The following is a 19,115-nucleotide window of genomic DNA, read 5'->3' as shown; positions in this document are numbered from 1 at the left end:
AGTAAATAGGTTAGATTTAACATTTGCATTTTTAGGTATGTTGAAAGTTTGTTTGAATATCAAAGGGGAGTCAGATGTAACAAGAAACAGGTTTGCATCTTGCAGGAAATGGGTATATTATATCTTATTGTCCCGAAAGCAAAGACAAGATGGAAACATGAAAGATCTTATATTTGGATGAGTTTGAGTTTCAAAGAGGTGTGAGAACAATGGAACCTGAGATGAAAGGGGTAAAAAAGATATTTTAGAGCTACTGTGGAGAGCTTAGAGGAGCTATAGCTGGAACTGCTGTTTTGAGCTGTGAGATGAGCAGCTGGACCTGTTTAAGTTGGGAGCTGTTAGATCTGGGCTGGGAGGAGATGCAGTTTGAATCAACCATCCAGTCAAGCCAGAAAAATCTTGGGCTACAAAAAGCAGTTTTATTCTGAAGTTTAGTTTTCCACAGCAGAATGGAAGTGAGTTACAGGTCATGTGGTATGCCTCTATTAAAGCTACAGCAGTTTGCCTTGGATGATTATTATTTATAGACTTGATTTCCAGACAGGTTTCTCATAAGAAACAGTGAACTTTATTTATAGGGCTTCAGCAGGTGTTACATGCTTCTATCAAGATCCACAAATAGACACAAACTTCCCCTGCCCCCTCCCCAGCCTAAGGTTCCCCGTGCTTAGGGCTGATTCGTTCTTATGGTTACGTGATACTACACAGTACAACAAGTCTTAAAGCTACAATCACTACATTCCTCAAAGCTACAGTTACTACAGTGGATTTCTTATAGTTAAACATCTATAAGGGAGTGTAGCCTGGAGGGTGTTTACTTGTGGGTCTGACCAAGTGGAGAGTCTTTTTGGGGGGAATGTTTGCAAGATTAACCTTAATTGTGCAACTGTAATCTTGTGCTGAAGTTTTCTTTTATTCTTGTTAATAAAACTTTTGCTGTTAAATTTTTAAAATCCCAATAGATATTATTGTACACCTTACTACTGAGATCAGTATGTCTCCTTCTCGTTTTCAGAATACGAAGATGTATGGCCTGTAAACCAAGATTCCCTCTGGGATTTGTTTTGTGCAGCAATTAAGATTAGCTGTGGTCGTAACAGTGTGAAAAAGTGCTTCATGACTTCACTCTAATTTTAATATTATGCCCCCTCATTCTGGATTTCCCCACAAGAGGAAATATATTTGAAATCATTCATTCTTAGAATGTGGATATTATTGGCAAGGCCAGCATATTCCCCATTCTTAGTTGCTGTGAGGTGGTGGTGGTGGCAGAGTGACCAACTGTCCTGTATTTTAAAGGATTGTCCCTTATTTTGACTTTGTCCCTTAAGGGACACCTTTAGTCCTGTATTTCTGGGACAGCCTGTGGGAGACAGAACCTGGGAGTCTCAGTTGAGTGATTTGAGTGGGATTGCAAGTCTGAGTCAATCAGCAGAGCAATGACAACATTTCAACTCCACAAAATAAGTTGTAAGTTTTTTTTGGTTGCTTTAATCGCACCCCTCTTATTATCACTAGAACCCTATCTTATGTTCACCAGCAGGCAGACCCCTATCCCCTCCCAGACCTACAGTCCAAGTGTCTCTTGTTTTCTTTCATAAGAGTTGGTCATCCTGAGTGGTGGTGGGCCCTTTTAGCAGTTTGATGCAACTGAGTGGTTTACTAGGCCATTTCAGAGTGCAGTTAGAAGGCAACCACGTTAGTGTAGAACTGGAGTCATGTATAGATCAAATCAGGTGAGGATTACTGGATTCCTTCCTTAAAGATCATTAATCAACAATTTGGATTTTTGCAATAATCCAACAGCTTTATTTGGAGATTTTCAAAATTGAATTCAAATTCAAAAACTACAACAGTGGGAGTTTAATTCACATTTTCTAATTTATTAGAAGTTCTGATGATGAGTTATACGGACTCGAAACATTAACTCTGTCTTCCTCTCCACAGATGCTGCCGGACCTGCTGAGTTTTTCCAGCAATTTTTGTTTTTGTTTCTAATTTATTAGTCCTGGCTTCTGGATTCCAAGTCCAGTAACTCGTCGTTGCTTTATTTGGGCCAATCGACACCCAAGTCTGTTGCAAGATCTGCTGCTATTATACTACAGATAAGTACTGTATAGGTAATTCAATTACCATCAGCAGAAAGAAGTAATTTTTTCCTAATGTTCTCTATTGGACAGAATATGTAAGTAGTTAGAACAATGCAAAAATGAAACATACTGCAGGTAAATGTAAAATTGGTGACATGCATATTATTCCATGAACTGTTAAAATAATTAAAGATGAAGTTGAAAGAGACTGAAGCTCAATGACGAAATATGTCCAATAAATGCACTGTAGCAGTTAATAAAGCAAATAGGATGTTGAACTACATATTTTTAAAATGTCGAATAGTCAGAGAAGGTGGTGATCAAAGTTTGTAATGCTATGATCGGACAGTATTTTAAGCAATGCGAACAACTTTGGGCAAGCAGTGCCATATGGATCAAATTACAGTATAAGGAATTAATGGAGAATCTGGATTTTCGGCATAGAAAGGAGGAATTGTAACCTACCCGGTTACAGAAAAAGGAAACCTTGAATGTTAAACGAGGAGTACAACATGGGTACACAGCTTCAAACAAGTACCAGGTCATAGAAATTATTTTTCACACAATGATCGATAACAGATATCCGGATCGAGTAATGATTAAAACCCGGCAATGATTTATGAAACAACTGAATGCTAGGAAGGACAATTAGGGCGGGCCCAATGGCTTTCCGCACCTGAAATTACATAATTAATTGTAAACACTTGTCGGAGTGCGCACAAATAAAATAATTTACAACATTTGCGGTTTATTTTTTTTTTAAAAAAAACTCTGCATGATAACTTGTCTTGTCACTGGGGAGCAGAGGAAGCCCCAATATAAATGTTTGATGCCGATTGCTCGTCTCTCCGGCCTTTGAGCCTTCCGGGCTGCCGTAGTGAGGCGGGTGTTGATGTTGTGACAGCGGCGCTTTGGAACGGCCGTTTGAAAGATCGAGCCCATGGCCGAGCGGGGCAGCGGCGGTGCGGCCGGAGCAAAGGTAACTCGGGGACTGCTCGAGCTGCTGCCAGTTCCCGGTGTTGGGCGAGAGAAGCCGGCTCGGTGGCTTGGCACCCCCCCCCCCCCCCCTTCCCCTCGGCCGAGGGAGTTCCGTGGCCTTTGGGGCCGTGAGGAGGGGAGAGTCGATGTTTGGCACCGGGCGAGATGCCGGCAGCAGAAACTCAGGCCTGTGTGACGGGCGGCGCGAAGTGTCACCAGTGAAAGGAAGTGACTGGCTCAGCACTTGAAGAGCTGGGGGACCATAATGGCTCTGATTGCTGTTCCAGCTTCCTCTCGGTCTGTTAATCTGCAGCCTTTTAAAATCCCGTCAGACTAAAGAAATAAAACATTACAGATTGCAACCTTGGCAATCCTATTTTTAGTGAGAATGAAATGAAAGAATTGGTATTTGCATCATACATTTTACCACCTCAGGACGTCCCAAAGCGCTTTAAAGGCAGCGATGTACTGCTGAAGTGTAGTTATTCTTAAAGATTGTACATTTTCCCTCAGATTTCATGCCACCTTTAGCCAAATATTGACCGAATTACCGGAGTTATAGTTACGATTATGAGTTTGTTTGATCGTTATTGTATCACGCGATAGTAGCTGGCGAGTTAGTTAAGGATATTCGTCCAGCTTTTTTCGTCCGCCAATTCCTATGTTCCCATCGCTGCAACAGAACGAGTTTCGAGTCTTGACATGTGTTTCAGGTCATTACTGATCGTCGCTCGTTTTGTTTAATACATTGCTCATTTTGCTAAAATGAAAGCGCTGTTTTATCTTAATTAAGTCGGTGTTAATTATCAGCTAGTATTAATTGTGAGCGGTCAGCATTTTATTAACTTGTGTATAAAAAGATCCCTGAAAAATATAAACTCAAGAAAGCAGGAAGTGTGTTGAGGAAGAAGGAATAGATTAAAATAAATGCAGTCTCAAACTAGACAAGCGTATCATTCCTGGAAAAAGAACCCTTTTCGGGGACGTTTTATATAAGATCTCGAAGAGAATCGGACAGAGTGCAGAAATCGTCTACAAAAATGAAAAAAAAAGCACATGCTGCAAATCTAAAAACAGAAAAAAGATGGAAATACACAGCAGGTTAGGCAGCTTAGTATCTGTCGCAAAATAGAAGGCAATAATTTAGGTCTTAGACTTGCAGGAGTGTCAAATCTGCAACCTCCAGAAAAGTTTTATATGTCTTGCAAACTCCATGAATATTCAAGTGCCCAGGGAAAAGTTCCTGGAATGCTGAGGCAGATTTTTTTTATTTTGAGCATATTCACTGATTTGAAGGAAAAATTGGACATTTTACCAGTCACAGAGACTGGAAGATGCAAAAGGTGTATTCATATTTAAACAGTAATATGGATTAACAGCAGGAGACTGAACCAATAGATAGAAAAAAAAGCCCAAAAAAAGTGACAGTGTTGATAGAAACACAACAATCTATATTTTATAGTAGTTTAGCGTTTTATAATGCCTTTAATGTAGTAAAACATTCCGAGGTGCTTCACAAGAGCAAAATTTGACACCGAGCTATGTGAAATATTAGGGCAAATGATCAAAAGCGTGGACAAAGGTGCAGGTTTAAAGAGGAAAAAGAGGCAGTGAGGCTAATGGAGGAAAACCCTAAGGGAGGAAAAGCCTAGTTAGCTGAAGTCCAACAAAGAGAGGCTTAGCAGTTGGGGAGACAACTGTTTACAATATCAGCTAACATGGGGGTCAGGAAGGGAAGTTGGGTAGTCAGCTTTTTAGTGAGAATGGGGTCAAGGGAGCAGGAGGTAGATCTCATGGACAAGATGAGCTCAGAGAGGTCATGAAGAAATATAGAAGAGGAACTAGGGAAAGATGATGGTTCAGGGTTAGTGCAGAGGGAAGCTATACTATCTCTAGCTATACTGACCCTAGTACTACATTCTGTTTTACAGCCACAACTTGAATAACCCCCTGTAGCAAGGTGCTCTGGTCAGTTTGCTCCCCCTCCCTGCAGTACTTGCTCTCATCCACACAGGCTGCATGGACCTTATGCCTATTGGACAAGTGCAAGGGCTGAGGCTGTTTATGTGCTATTTTCTGGATTCCCATACCTACCTCACTTGTAGTCTCACCCTCCTGTCTGTCACCATGGACCAAATCTGAAGTACTTAACATCAGGGGTGTGACTTCTTGCTGGAACAAAAGTGGCTAGGTAACTTTTTCCCTTCCTGATGTATCCAGTGTCTGAAGCTTGGATTTCAGCTCATCAACTCTGAGCTTAGCCATGCAGAATTTTTTCCTGAGGTTATTAGATCGATGGGATGAAGCCTGTAATACAGCATGTGGATATGGTCCATGTATAGTGTTTAAAACTGGGCTTCATGAGCAAGAGGATACTTGGTGTTTTGGGTTTTTATCTGTTTGAAACTGGGCATGGTATGCAGTGAGCACTTGGATCCCCACAGTAGATGTGGATTACAGCATGGAATATTTTGGAAGTGGAAAAAGTGGTCTTGATGAAGAAGTGATATGGAAAAGAAAGCCAGCTTAGTGTCATCCAGGCTGGCAAGGTTTTGCACCAGCAGGTTTAGCTCCGGCTCACGGGTGGGGATGTTAATGCAATTGTGGACAGTGGCTTGGAGGTGTTGGTGGGAGCGTAGCTTTGGTTTCAACCAACATGAAGCTGGGACTTATTTAATTTTCATTTATATTGTCAATTGTAAACCAAAGCACTTTTCCATTTTTGGCATGCTTAATTGACTCTCTGCAGTTCTTCCAGACATGTAATCTCCATATTATCAAATGGATATTGAGTGCTGGGGAAGGTACAGAGAAGATTTACAAGGATGGTTCCAGACCTGAAGTTATACTTATCAGAAAAGGCTGAACAGGCTGGAGCTCTTCTTTCAAAATGGAGAAAGCCAAGGGCTTGACCTATTAAGAGGTTTTTATAATTTTGAAGAGATTTAACAGGATAGATGTAGCGAAGCAGTTTCCACTTGCCATGGTCACCAATAAATCCAATAGGGAATTCAGGAGGAACTAATTTATCCAGAGATTGATTAGAATGTGGAACTCCGTACCACAAGGAGTAGTTGATGTGAATAACATGCATTTAAAACAGTGCTTCCTAAACATTTTTGTCCACAGTCCACTTGGGTGGGGCAAAAGACCCTGTGAACCACCTATAGGTCCTACTCCATCCACTTTCACTTGCTACTGCAAAAAAACTAATTTGAATTAATGGGAACATATGAAAACTATAAATATTTTGATTTCTGACTCTTAAATGGAATCAATGTATGCACATTATTTTTTTATTAATTATCATATGTAAATTAATTCATGCCAGCTACAAAAAGAGACATTTTAATATTATAAACATTAATAGTGCGAGAGAACACGTTTATTTGAAACATTCTATATGTTTTATAAAATCATCACAATCTTCTTTTGTGAAATGAATACTTGTATTACATGGATATTCATCAAATTCAACAGTAACATAAATCTTGCTTGTAAACGCTATTGTCATTGCTTGCGCTTATAATAACTCTTGCCATGCACACGGGGGCTGGTAGGGGAAGATAGAGCCAAGTCTGGTTGTGTGATGTCACATGAATGGCGGGGGTGCAGATTCTTACTTGTACTCTTGTATGACTTTGGCAGGGCCACGTTGTGTCAGTGACTTGCAGTTTGGATCAGCCTGTGGACCATCTGGAGGACCCTTACAGATCACCAGTGGTCCATGGACCACACTTTAAATGGAATCTGGATTAACACGAAAGAGAAAGTAGCAGGAAGGATATGCTGATAGGTTAGATAAAGTGGGACGGTGTGCTAGCATAGACCTGTTTGGCTGAATGGCTTCTTTCTGTCCTGTTAATTTAATTGGTGCTTGTGGAATATGCTTTGGGTTGATCTGGAATACAATAAAAGTGACATAAGTTGTTTAGGTGTAAGGCAGGCTGTAAGAGTTTTAACTTGTCAGTTTATTAGGTTGTTTTTCTGTTGGAATTGGCATCATCTTGTTTTCTCAGCTGCCTTTATGCCAGACTCAAACCAGGCCTTCAACCCAACTAGCTTGCAAATGTTAGCTTAAAGCCTTAGGAAAGAGGTTGATAAACACCTTTTACAATGTTTACCAAATGGGGATGAGATGATGCAAGTTTTGTCCTTGTGATAAAAAATGATGCACGTCTGTTGTTTTGTTCCCCCTTTCCATACTGGCACCAGAATATTTGGTATTTCCCAGGGACAGTCAAAGACCAAACATGATTTACAGGATCAGGAAACATCCTTTAAAAGTTTCAGTCACATAATTTATTGTGAGGAATGCTGCACTTTGTCAGAGTTCAGGGGTGCATTACGAGTGCTCTAAAGTGGTTTTATGTCATTTCAAAATTTACTTTAAGGTGTCTTTTCTGTTTAATCTGCAAGGTGAAGGTTCCTTTTATATATTTCCTCTATTTTAAAATAAGTGAATATATCCTGGCCGATGTAAAAGCCATATAGTTACTTTCAGAATCAGCCACTGACAAAGCCCTGGCAGCAGGTACCTTTGGACACTGCTGGTCAAGGAATTTGTGTACAACAGAGAAAAAAAGTTAATATTAGTAAAAAAACACCTTTTTATTCTTACATGGGATGTGGGCGTCGCTGGCTAGGCCAGCATTTATTGCCCATCACTAATTGCCCTTGAGAAGGTGGTGGTCAGCTGCCTTCTTGAACCACTGCAGTCCATGTGGTATAGGAACACCTACAGCACTCTTGAGAAGGGAGTTCCAGGATTTTGATCCAGCAACAGTGATGAAACGGTAATATAGTTCCAAATCTGGATGGTGTGTGGCTGGTGGGGAACTTGTAGGTGACGGTGTTCCCATGCATCTGCTACCCTGTCCTTCTTGGATATACAGGTATTCCCTGTTTAAAGCATGTTCTAAGCACATTTTAAATTGTAAATAAAGGAACTTGCCCAAATAGTGCTGCCTCCATTTTTGTTTTAGCGTCGTTACGACACATGTTCCGAGAACCACATTGTAACTACGCTTGCTCAGCCTGTGTTTGTTTTTTTTTTAAGTACCCCGCAACTTCGCTCGCTGTCTCTCCTGACTCCACCCCCCACCTCTTCGCTCCCTCCCTTACTGTAGCCACGCTGCACTGGTGTTTATAGTGGATGGTGTACCAATCAAGTGAACTGCTTTGTATTGGATGGTTTCAAGCTTTTTAAGTGTTTTTTGGAGCTGCACCCATCTAGGCAAGTGGAGACATGTAGATGGTGGAAGTCAGGAGCTAAACTATGAAGAAGTCTACCACAGAGCTTGATGCAGTTCATTTTATTTCGCATACTGTATGTTTCTTTTTCATTTTTTGTTAATGAAATACAGTACAAAATATAATCCAATCTTTCACAGGCCTCCAGATTATCAGCTGACGTTGAACCATTTGTGCCAAAACAACAAGCAGTAGGAGCCAAATGGCCTGAATCTTCTGCTACATTGCCGAGATATTTAACGACCTGCTATCCTTTCGTTCAAGATCCTTATGTGGACAGGTAAATATTAATTTATAATTCTGTAGCTTGTTTGTATGACATAAGTTAAGAAAAGATGGAGCAACCTGGATTGACATTTCCAGTTACAGAATGGTTACAGCACAGAAGAAGGTTATTTGGCCTCTCTTGTCCATGTAGGCTTTTTTCAAGAGAAACTCAGCAAGTCCCTTTCCCCATAGCCCTTCAGGACAGCGCTTATCCAATTTCCTGTTGAAGGCCATGATTGAATCTGCCTTCACCACCGCAGGCCCCCCCAACCCCCCACCACTGCAGCCAGATTCCTAACCATTCACTGTGGAAAAACTGTTTTTTGTCACATTGCCGTTGGTTCGTTTGCCAGTTTGCTTAAATTGGTGTTCCTTGGATTTTGGCTATTATGCCAATGGGAACGGTTTCTCTCCATCTTGTCTGTTTAGACCCCTCATGATTTTGGACAACTCAATCAAACCTTTTCAACCTTCTCTAAGGAGAACAACCCCAGTTTTTCCAATCTACCAATGTAACTGAAATCCCTCAAGCCTGGAACCATTGTTGTAAATCTCTTGTACGCCCCTCTAAAGCCTTCACATCCTTCCTGAAGTGTAATGCCCAGAATTGAATACAGTACACCAGTTGAAATCAAACCCGAGTTTTGCAAAGGTTCAACATAACTTCCTTGTGTTTACACTCTATGCCTTTATTTATAAAGGCCAGGATCCTGTGTGCCTTTTAACCACTTTTGCAACCTGCCCTGCCACCTTCAACAAATTGTGCATATGTATCTCCAGTTCCCTGTGCTCCTGCGCCCTTTTAGAATGTACTTTTTATTTTATACATTGCTTTTCATCATCCTCCAATCAAAATGTATCACCTCACACTTCTCTACATTAAATTCCATCTACTGTGTGTCTGTCCATGGTGAGAAGCTATTAAATGTTAGGTGTTCGGAGGGATTTGGATGTCCTTGTATACAAATAACGCAAAGTTAGCATGCTGGTGCAATTAGGAAGGCAAGATATTGTATTAGCCTTTATTGCAAGGGCATTGGAATACAAGAGTAAGGAAGTCTTGTTGCAATTGTACAAGGATGTGGTGAGACCATAACTGGAATACTGTGTTCTGATGAAAGGTTACGACCTGAACCATTAACTCTTTTTCAGTCGAGGCATTCAAGAGGGAATTAGGTGATTATTTGAATAGAAACGATATGCAGAGGCACAGGGAAAAGGCAGGGAAATGGCACTAGGTCATATTGCTCATTTGGAGAGCCGGTGCAGACACGATGGGCTGAATGGCCTCCTTCTGTGCCATTAAAATTCTGTGGTTCTGCTTCTCTCTCTGCAGATGTTGGCAAACCTGCTAAGTATTTCCAGCATTTTGTGTTTATTACTGAAATATTATGGACAGTTTTGCTCTTCATACCTAAGGAAAGATATATTCGCCTTGGAGGGGGTACACCAAAGCCGGCCCAAGGGGCTTTATGGGCAGCTACTTTTATTTCTTTTAGATTTTTATGTTCTAATGACCGGCGAGGACAGAGGGACAGAAGGGCAAAGGCCTAGAAAGAGGGAGAGGGGACCAAAAGTGAACAAACAGAAAACATGAATTTCAGGAGAGAGAAGTTTCACTTGATGTTTTTATCAGTGGATTCTCTGTCGCAGGAGAGATCGCTGCAGGACCTACAGAATCTAACAATTAATTAATTCAAACAATTTGAGTAAAATAGATGCAAGACTGATGAAAGCTTTCTCTATGTCACAAAGACCAAATTGGTTAGACAATGTCCTTAAGGGAGAGGGCTGGCCTACATTTAACTCGGTCACACACTGACTCTTAATTTCCTCACAGCAACTTAGGGAAGAGCATTTATAAAGCACTTTAGGGTGTCTCAAGTACTTTTTGGCCGATGGAGCACTTTTAAAGTCACTACTATTTTGGAAACGGAATAGCTAATTTCAGAGAGATCAATAACGAGAGACACAGATACTAGTAAAGAGACAGGTAAAGGATGATATTGTGGTGTACATGTCTTGGAACTGACACCGAGACACCCATGAGTTATACAGTAGCAGATGGAAGCGAATCTTTCCCTTTTTCCTGCAGCATAATGTACGTGTACAGGGGCTGACACTGAGACTCGGGCAACAATTTGTATTTATATAGCAACTTTAATGTAGTAAAAAATTCCCAAGATGCATCACAGGAGCATTATATAGCAAAATTTGACAGTGAGTCACATAAGGAGATACTAGACTAGATGTCCAAAAGCTTGGTCAGAGATTGATTTTTAGGGAACAGTTGTGTTCAGTCTTGTCTATATGGGAGACAGCCTGCAAATATCGATAGATTTCAGGGTTCTGTTAGCCTACCTTCTAAAAGATAATGTCAGTGGGGAACAAAACATGCTGCAAGTCATCAAATACAGAGCTCTGCTCACATTGGTACAGACATTTGATACTTCGTGGATTCTTCTCCCCCTCCCCACTCCCCTCGGTGTCTTTCTACCCACCCCCCCACCTTCTGGCCGTTAGGCCACTCCCTGTTTCCCCACTCCCACCTGACACCCTCTTTGACTCCCAGGGAATGGGGAAGAGGAGTGAGGGGGAAGGAGAGAAGCAGGATAAACTTTTTAATGCGGAGTCACAAAGCCATGGAGTGCATATTGGAGTTGCTAATTGAAGTTGAAATGATCTCTTAGCCTAATTAGTTACTAGAAGGAATGGGGATAAATATATACAGGTATGGGGGTGGGCATATAGGATTAGGAACTACTGTTCATGTGGAGGATAAACATCACAACTGATCAGCCCAGTGACCTGTTTCTGTGTTGTAACTTCTGTGTAATTATCTGTAGGGGACAATATGTAAAACCTAATTTGAAAATAAACTAGGGCAAGAAGAAATGCTGCTTTTCTTCCTGCTTGCCTTGTTTCTTTATTGCACATTTATTAAAGAAGCTGCAATTGTGTTTCCAAAATGTCACCGTGTGATTTCCTATGTGACCTTCACTGAGCACAGTTTTTGGTGCACACTGTGCTATTTATTGTACTTTTTTTAATCAATTTTAGATTTATCCAAAAGTAAAATGCACAACAAGCAATACATTTATCCTTGTGGTATTGTGTCATACGATCTGAAAGTTGTCGAGTTCATTTCCCAGTCAGCTGGGCTCAGCTGATGCTGCAATTGCTTAACTGGAGAGGGGAAAAGTTAGCAAAGTTCCTGCTGCTTTATTGGTCTCCATTGATCTCGGTGAAAGTGCATCTGTTGTGTGATGACATTATTGGTCTTAGCAGAGATACCTGCCCCCTTCCCCTTCATGCAGCCGATAGAGTACTGTATTCTCACTCATGGCATGCACATGAAGACCATATGACTAAGGTACCAGAGGGCACCCATCCAGTATATTTAAAATGCCTTAGCAAAAGAGTGGATAAAATTTGAAATTTAAAAAAAAATTATCAGTTCTCCTGCACATGACCAAGATGTAGAAGCAAAAGGCCTCCAAGTAAGGTTTTTATTTTTGAAAACTATGCTGGCTCACACTTTACAGGATAAAATTATGCAGAGATGTTTTGAATACGCTGGTTCACTGATAGATGAAATGTATCCCTTTGATAGATATTTATACAAGAGGAGAGTGACTTTTCTTGCAGTTGGTTCACAGCCATATCAGTCAATAATCTGTGGTTTTTCTAATCCTTTTTAGGCAGCATTTGCACACACCAGAGAATGGCTGCAATAAACTGTCTCAGAATTTTTCAGAGTTGCACACATCCTATCCAGTTGTGTCATCTCACCTGCCTGTGGATTACTCCTTGTGCTATTCATACAAACAATCATCTGATTCCTCACTGAACGTATACGCACAAACACCTTTACGCTGTGATGACATTTGCTTGTCAAAGCACAAGTATGGTAGTAGAGGGAACAAGAAAAAACAGTCAGGCCAACAGGACACCGAGAAGGAGAAATCATTTTTGAACCAATCATCCAAGGTATGTCATGTGCTGCTCTGATGTATTAGGACAGCAAGACCATTTTCCTGTATCTGTCAATTTTTTGATCTTGATCATTATTCAATGACCTCTGCTGGAATTGTGCACGTGTGGATATTGATGGGGGACAATACTGTAATGACCCCTGCCTACTCCCCCCCGCCACCACCACCACCACCAAACCCTTCAGCTGCAAAGCCCATCAACATTCTTCAAAGTTTACAAATCAGTAATGAACATTTGGGTGAGCTATTGGAGACGAACTGATTGTACCATCTAATTGTGACTTTAGTCATAGCACAACAGCTTGTATTTATTTTTATTCGTTCATGGGATGTGGGCATCACTACCTAGGCCAGCATTTATTGCCCATCCCTAATTGCCCTGCCCTTGTTTAGAGGGCATTTAGGAGTCAACCACATTGCTGTGGGTCTGGAGTCACATGTAGGTCAGACCAGGTAAGGGTGGCAGATTTCCTTCCCTAAAGGACATTAATGAACCAGCTGGGTTTTTGTGACAATTGGCAATGGTTTCATGGTCATCATCAGACTTTTTAAAAAAAGTTTTATTTCACCATCATGGTGGGATTTGAACCCAGTTCCCAAAGTATTACCCTGGGTCTCTAGAATACCAGTCTAGTGACAAATCCACTATGCCACCACCTCCCCTGCATAGTGCCTTTAAAGTAATAAAATGACCCAGCATGCTTGACAGGAGTCTTTTAAAAACAAAATTTGACATTGAACTATGTTTAAAAAAAATGTCTAAAAACTTGGTCAAAGAGGTAGATTTTAAGGAGCATCTTAAAGAAGGAAAGAGAGGAGAGGGGGTTTGGGGAGAGAATTCCAGAGCCTAGGGCCTTGGCAACTGATCCGTTTGGTTGAATGGTCATTGATTTGAAACATTTAATCTGTTTTTCTCTCGACAGATACTACAAATACTAAGCAGGTCAGGCAGTGTTTTCTGTTTTTATTTGTTTTCCAGCGTCCGCAGTATTTTGTTTTTGCATTAGGCTTGGTGCAAGTTGGGACTTGAACAGCAGAATTTTAAATGACCTAAAGTTTCGGAAGGTGGGGTTTGGGAGGGGGGGGTGCGGAGAGATGGCCTGCCAGATGTGTTTTGGAATGGTCAAATCTGGAGATGATAACAAAGGCAGGTATGGATGTGGGTTTCAGCAGCAGATGAGCTGAGGCAGGGGTGAAGTTTGGGAATGTTATGGAGATGGAAATAGGTGGTCTTAGTGATGATAGATATGCGATTGGAAGCTCGGGATCAAATATGTCACCAAAGTTGCAAACATTTGGGTTCAGCCTTGGATATTCGCAAGGAAGCAAGTAGAATTGGTGGCTATGGAATGGAATTTGTAGGGGCGAACCAAAGATAAACCTATTGTCATCATTCATCCCCTCAAAAAAAAACCTTGACTCCTCTGTCTTTGCAAACTATCTCCAACTTCTCTTTCTTCTCCGAATGTGTTGTCGCCTCCCAAACTCTTGCCCATCTTTCCCAGAAACCCATGTTTGGATCTCCAATCAGATTTCCGCACCTGCCACAATGCTGAAACTGCTCCTTTCAAAGTGTCAAATGACATCCTATGTGAGTGTAACAAAGATAAACTATCCTTCCTCATCCTTCTTAACCTGTCTACAGCCGTTGACACTGACGACCACACCATCCTCCTCTAATTTCGATTTGAAGGAGAGAGTATCAGTCCCTGAGAAGAGAGAATTGTTAACTCTATCAGCTTACAAGGGGGCCAGGAAGTGAAGTTTGGTGGTCAGAAGTATAGGATAGAGGGAGTAGAAGGTGGTTTCATGGACAAAATGAGCTTAGGGCATCAGGGGAGCTGCATCTTTCTCTCTTTTGCAAGTTCAGGGTTAGGGGAGGGAGGACCTCCAAAGGAAGGTTTGCTCCTGTGGGGTAAGAGAAATGAGAAAACTTGTAGAGGCAGCTGGTCGGATGGTCTTCATCTTCGCAATAAAGTCCATGAGCTTCTTGCATATGTTGAACGTGAGACTGGAGGAGACATGAAAATATGGAGTCTTAAATCAAGCCCTGTTAGTTAATTTGCAGTGGTTATCATTGGATCCATACTTCAGCAATGAGTTTAACTCCTTCAGGAAGGAGATGAAGAAAACTGATTAGAGAAAAAGATTTGAAAATGTACAAAATAGCTAATTTAAAAACTGTGCTCAGCCAGTAGTGAACACATGCTGTTTAGCGTGTGATGTTGCTTATAAAAGTCCAAAGGTGTATGTTCTGTAGCTTGATCATAACTAACTCACTGATGTTTGCAGTGTCTGTAATTTCTAGGAAGCTAGGTCCAGAAAAGAATTAAGAAACCAGAGACAAAACGTAAATGAAGTACCTGAAGCTGCAACAGGTGAACACTTGCAACAGCCTGATGTATTTAGGGATAATGCAACCAAAGGTCGTAAGTATTAGTATATTTAATTTTTTGTTAAAAATTATTCTACGTTTTGAGACGTGCAGTTCTCTGCGTGTGATTTTTTTCCAAAATATTTCATATTAGAAAGTTTACATTTCATATTGGAAATTATATAGAAGCTTGGGTATGGTTTTGGTTTAACATGAACAGGACCTAAGCTAATGAGCATTCTTTTAGCAAACTATTTGAATAATTAATCCTTGTGATATATGCATTTGTTTAGAAGACTGTTATACATAAAATTTAAAAGCTATGTTACCACATATAGATGTAGTTCCTATTTGATTTGTTTCCGATTTGATGACCAAGCACCTGTGCGATACTGCCTCTGAAACTCAGCAATTCCGGTCAGCATTCTCCACTGACCTGAGAACAGAGTAGCAACATGAATGTGCGAATTCCTGACCCCCAGAGACACTTCAAACAATTATGAGAACCTGCCAATTATTTACCATTTGTTGCATTCTGTTGCTGTGATCCTGTCCTTGAGCTCTATCATATTGACTAGCTTCTGCATTCCCAGCATTGAGATTAACAAGTACATCTTTAATCTTGTACAGAGGACAAGCAGTCTAACAGATGCCAGCACAGCAAATCAAAGCCACTTCAGAAAATTCAAAATGAATCTGAGCCTCAGACTACTATCACAACTGAAGTTGCATTAAGTGATTTCCCCGTATTACAGAGCCCAGTAACAAACCAATCTAGCTGTGACCTCAGAAATGCTCGGGTGTCCAGTAAAAGCTCCGAGCAGTCCACCAAAATACGGCCATCAGATGATGCAACAGATACGGTATGGGGAGCTATACTATAAAATCAGTTTGTGCTTTAAATTAACTGTTTTAATCAAAACTTTATTTATCATGTGCATTCTTGGTTCAACTTTGAGGCAACTCTGGTTGCATCCAAAAGGCTGTTTGTATCATTAAAAAACAATTTCAGAATTTGACTGTTTTAAACTTAGTTTGGACTAACTTGGGCACTAGTCCAAGCTATTTTAAAAATGCCCCGAATTGAAATCAATCTGAAATACAGGAACCTACATCCGCTTCCACTCAATGTCTTGATTTTGAAATTCTCCTACTTGTGTTCAAATCCCTTCATTGCCTGTGCGACAAAACCTTTACTGTATTCACCAAATGAAAATGTTTATTTTGTCACATTGAACCAATACGTTAACTACTAAATGATTTAGTTAAGTTCCTGTTCACTATGCATTGCACTGCTATTGAGAGTTTTCTGTAATCTTGATGTAAAATTTGAATCTCCTGTAATCTTAGTGAAGCTTACCTGTTTTATATTACCTAGAATCTAAAAAATTTCCTCTTTTTTGAAAGCAATTAAAACGATATGCATAATCAGATTTGGCATACATTGCAAATGTAACTTTTTTAATCCAAAGGGTATGGCGCAAGGAGAAAACAACTGCGTAGGGAAAAACTGACAGTAGTAATAGGAGGAGTGTAGTAGGATCATGATCATGAATCTTGTTGCCAACTCTTATAAGAATACTGTATGTATCCCAGTTGCCACCAAAGTAAAACCTAGCCCCTGTGTGAGACTTGTTACTGCAATTTAGAAATTAGGAGATTTGCAATGAGGAAGCAAGAAGTCTGATTTTGAACTTCCATTTTTCACAAAAATGATACAAGATTAATGAGATTTTTGCTAAAATTTAAATAGCTCTGAATTTATATTTAAGGCATTGTCATCATTTCCCACTTTGACTGAGAAATCTGTGTCAGGGAGCCTCCATGACTGAATTGCAATGCAATGAATCACTTTTGTTAAAGGATTCTTTGATCGTTCTTTTTGGTCCATTCTAGATTGCTTCATTTTTGAGAGTAATTTGATTTAAATTTGATCAGATTGTACATCTTATTATTTTAAATGTCGTTTGTATCCAGTATAATATTAGTTATGTTAAACGTTTTAAATTGGGAAATACTACTCATAATAATTTTGTGTCTCGTAGTCCCTGAACTTGTCATCTAAATAAATTTTAAAATTGATTTTGATGAATCATCAAAAGAACCTTCTCATTTATGCAGTAAAAATGTAGTCTACCTTGACTCCAAAAATGCATTTGACATTTTGCAGGAAAAGCTGCTACTTAAAATAATGAGGATTAAAGGTAAAATCTGGAAATGGTTGAGAAATTGGCTGTAAGGTAGGAAATGGCAGGCATAACGATAACATCAGCAAAACTTAAATTGTATGGTGCATTAAATGTAAAATGTCCCAAGGAGCTTCACAGGAGCATTATAAAGCAAAATTGGACACTGAGCCACATATGGCAATATTAGGCCAGTTGACCAAAAACTTGGTCAAAGAGGTAGATTTTAAAGAGCATCTTAAAGGAAGAAAGAGAGGTAGAGAGTCAGAGGCTTAGGGAGGGAATTCTAGAGCTTGGGGCCTAGGCAGTTGAATGCACAGCCAATGATGTTCGAGCAATTAAAATTGGGGATGCTCAAGAGGCCAGAATGAGATGAGCGCAGATAGCTTGGAGGGTTGTGGGCTGGAGGAAATTAGAGATGGAGAAGAATAAGGCCATGAAGGGGTTTGAAAACAAGGATGAGAATTTTAAAATCAAGACATTGCTTGACTGGGAGCAGGTGTAGGTCAACACGCACAGGTGTGATGGGTGAAATGGGACTTGGTTTAAGTAAGGACACGGGAATGGTGAAGTCCAAAGGTGACAAAGGCATAATGAGGGTTTCAGCAACAGATGAGCTGAGGCAGGAATGAAGTTGGGTGGTGTTTTGGAAGTGGAATTAGGTGGACTTTGTGATGACGCAGAGATGTGGTCAGAAGCTCAAAGTTTATCTTGGGGTCAAATGTGACACGAGGTTGAGAACAGTCTGCTTCAGTGTCAGACAGTTGACCAGGAGAGGAATGGAGTCAGTAGCCAAGATGGCAGGTGCAATATAATGTAGGGAAGTGTGAAGTTATTCACTTTGGTCGTAAGAGCAAAGAATGTTTTTAAAGTGTAAAACTTGCAAGTGTTGAAGTTCAAAGAGACTTGAGTGTGCTTGTACAAGAAATGCAGAAAGCTAGCATGCAGGTGCAGCAAGCAATTAGGAAAGCAAATGGCATGTTGGTCTTTATTGCAAGGGGATTGGAGTTCAAGAATAAAGAAGTCTTGCTACAATAGTATAGGGTTTTGGTGAAACCACACCTGGAGTACTGTTCAGTTTTGGTCTCTTTACGTAAGGAATGATATACTTGCATCATACAACAAAGGTTCACTAAATTGTTCCCTGGGATGAGGGGGTTGTCCTTTGAGAGGGCATGTAAATTGGGCTTGCATTATTCTAACCTCCACAGAATGTGAGGTGATCTCATTGAAACCCTACAAAATTCTGAAGGGGCTTGATAGGGTAGAAGCTGTGAGATTGTTTTTGCTGGTTGAGGGATCTAATACACCGGTGGGTACAGTCTCAGGATGAGGGGCTAATCGTTTAAGACTGAGATGAGGGGAAATTACTTCACTCAAAAGGTTGTGAATTTTTTGAATTCTCCACCCCAGAGGTTTGCGGATGCTCAATCATTGATAAAGAGATAGATATTTGGTCTCTTAGGGAACGAAGCGTTATGGGGAATGGGTGGGAAAATGGAGTCGAAGCCCAAGATCAGCAATGATCGTATTGAATGGTGGAGTAGTCTTGATCGGTCAATATGGTCTACTCCTGCTCCTATTTCTTATGTAGCTAGGGAATGGAGTTTGGAGTGGAGACTGAAGACAATGGCTTCAGTCTTCCCAATACTTAATTGGAGGAAACGTCTGCTTATGTAGTATTGGATGTTGGATAATTTAACAAGAGTTGGTGAATTGAGAGGTGGTGATAGTAATGAGATGAGGTGTCATCAGTTTCCATATGAAAACTAATGCTGTGCTTTTGGAGGATGACGCCAAGGGGCAACATGTAGACGAGAAATAGGAGGAGGGCGAGGATAGATCCTGGGGGACACCAGGGGTAGCAGTGTGAGCAGGAAGAGAAGCCATTGCAAGTGATTCTTTGGCTCTGCTTAGATAAGAATGGAACCAGATCAGTCCAGTCCTGCCCAGCTGGGTGGCAATGTCACTG

At 40.6% G+C, this 19,115-nt stretch overlaps 1 protein-coding gene across 1 annotated transcript in view; it reads left to right on the top strand.

Annotated features, from left to right (window-relative positions):
* Nucleotides 1-1,797: 1,797 nt before the first annotated feature.
* The window catches only part of LOC144676331 (uncharacterized), a gene marked incomplete at its 3' end in the record, with an annotated part of 42,004 nt that continues 24,686 nt past the window's right edge, over nt 1,798-19,115 (top strand). Inside the window, exons 1-5 of the mRNA XM_078536774.1 lie at nt 1,798-3,069; nt 8,462-8,601; nt 12,290-12,578; nt 14,892-15,012; nt 15,588-15,820. Of these exons, the coding sequence (XP_078392900.1) occupies nt 3,031-3,069; nt 8,462-8,601; nt 12,290-12,578; nt 14,892-15,012; nt 15,588-15,820 (822 nt within the window). The remainder of the gene's footprint in view (nt 3,070-8,461; nt 8,602-12,289; nt 12,579-14,891; nt 15,013-15,587; nt 15,821-19,115) is intronic.

This window comes from Cetorhinus maximus, unplaced genomic scaffold (genome assembly GCF_964194155.1).
Source record: "Cetorhinus maximus unplaced genomic scaffold, sCetMax3.hap1.1 HAP1_SCAFFOLD_1516, whole genome shotgun sequence".
Lineage (NCBI taxonomy): Eukaryota > Metazoa > Chordata > Chondrichthyes > Lamniformes > Cetorhinidae > Cetorhinus > Cetorhinus maximus.
This window is presented reverse-complemented; position numbering and strand designations above follow the sequence as displayed.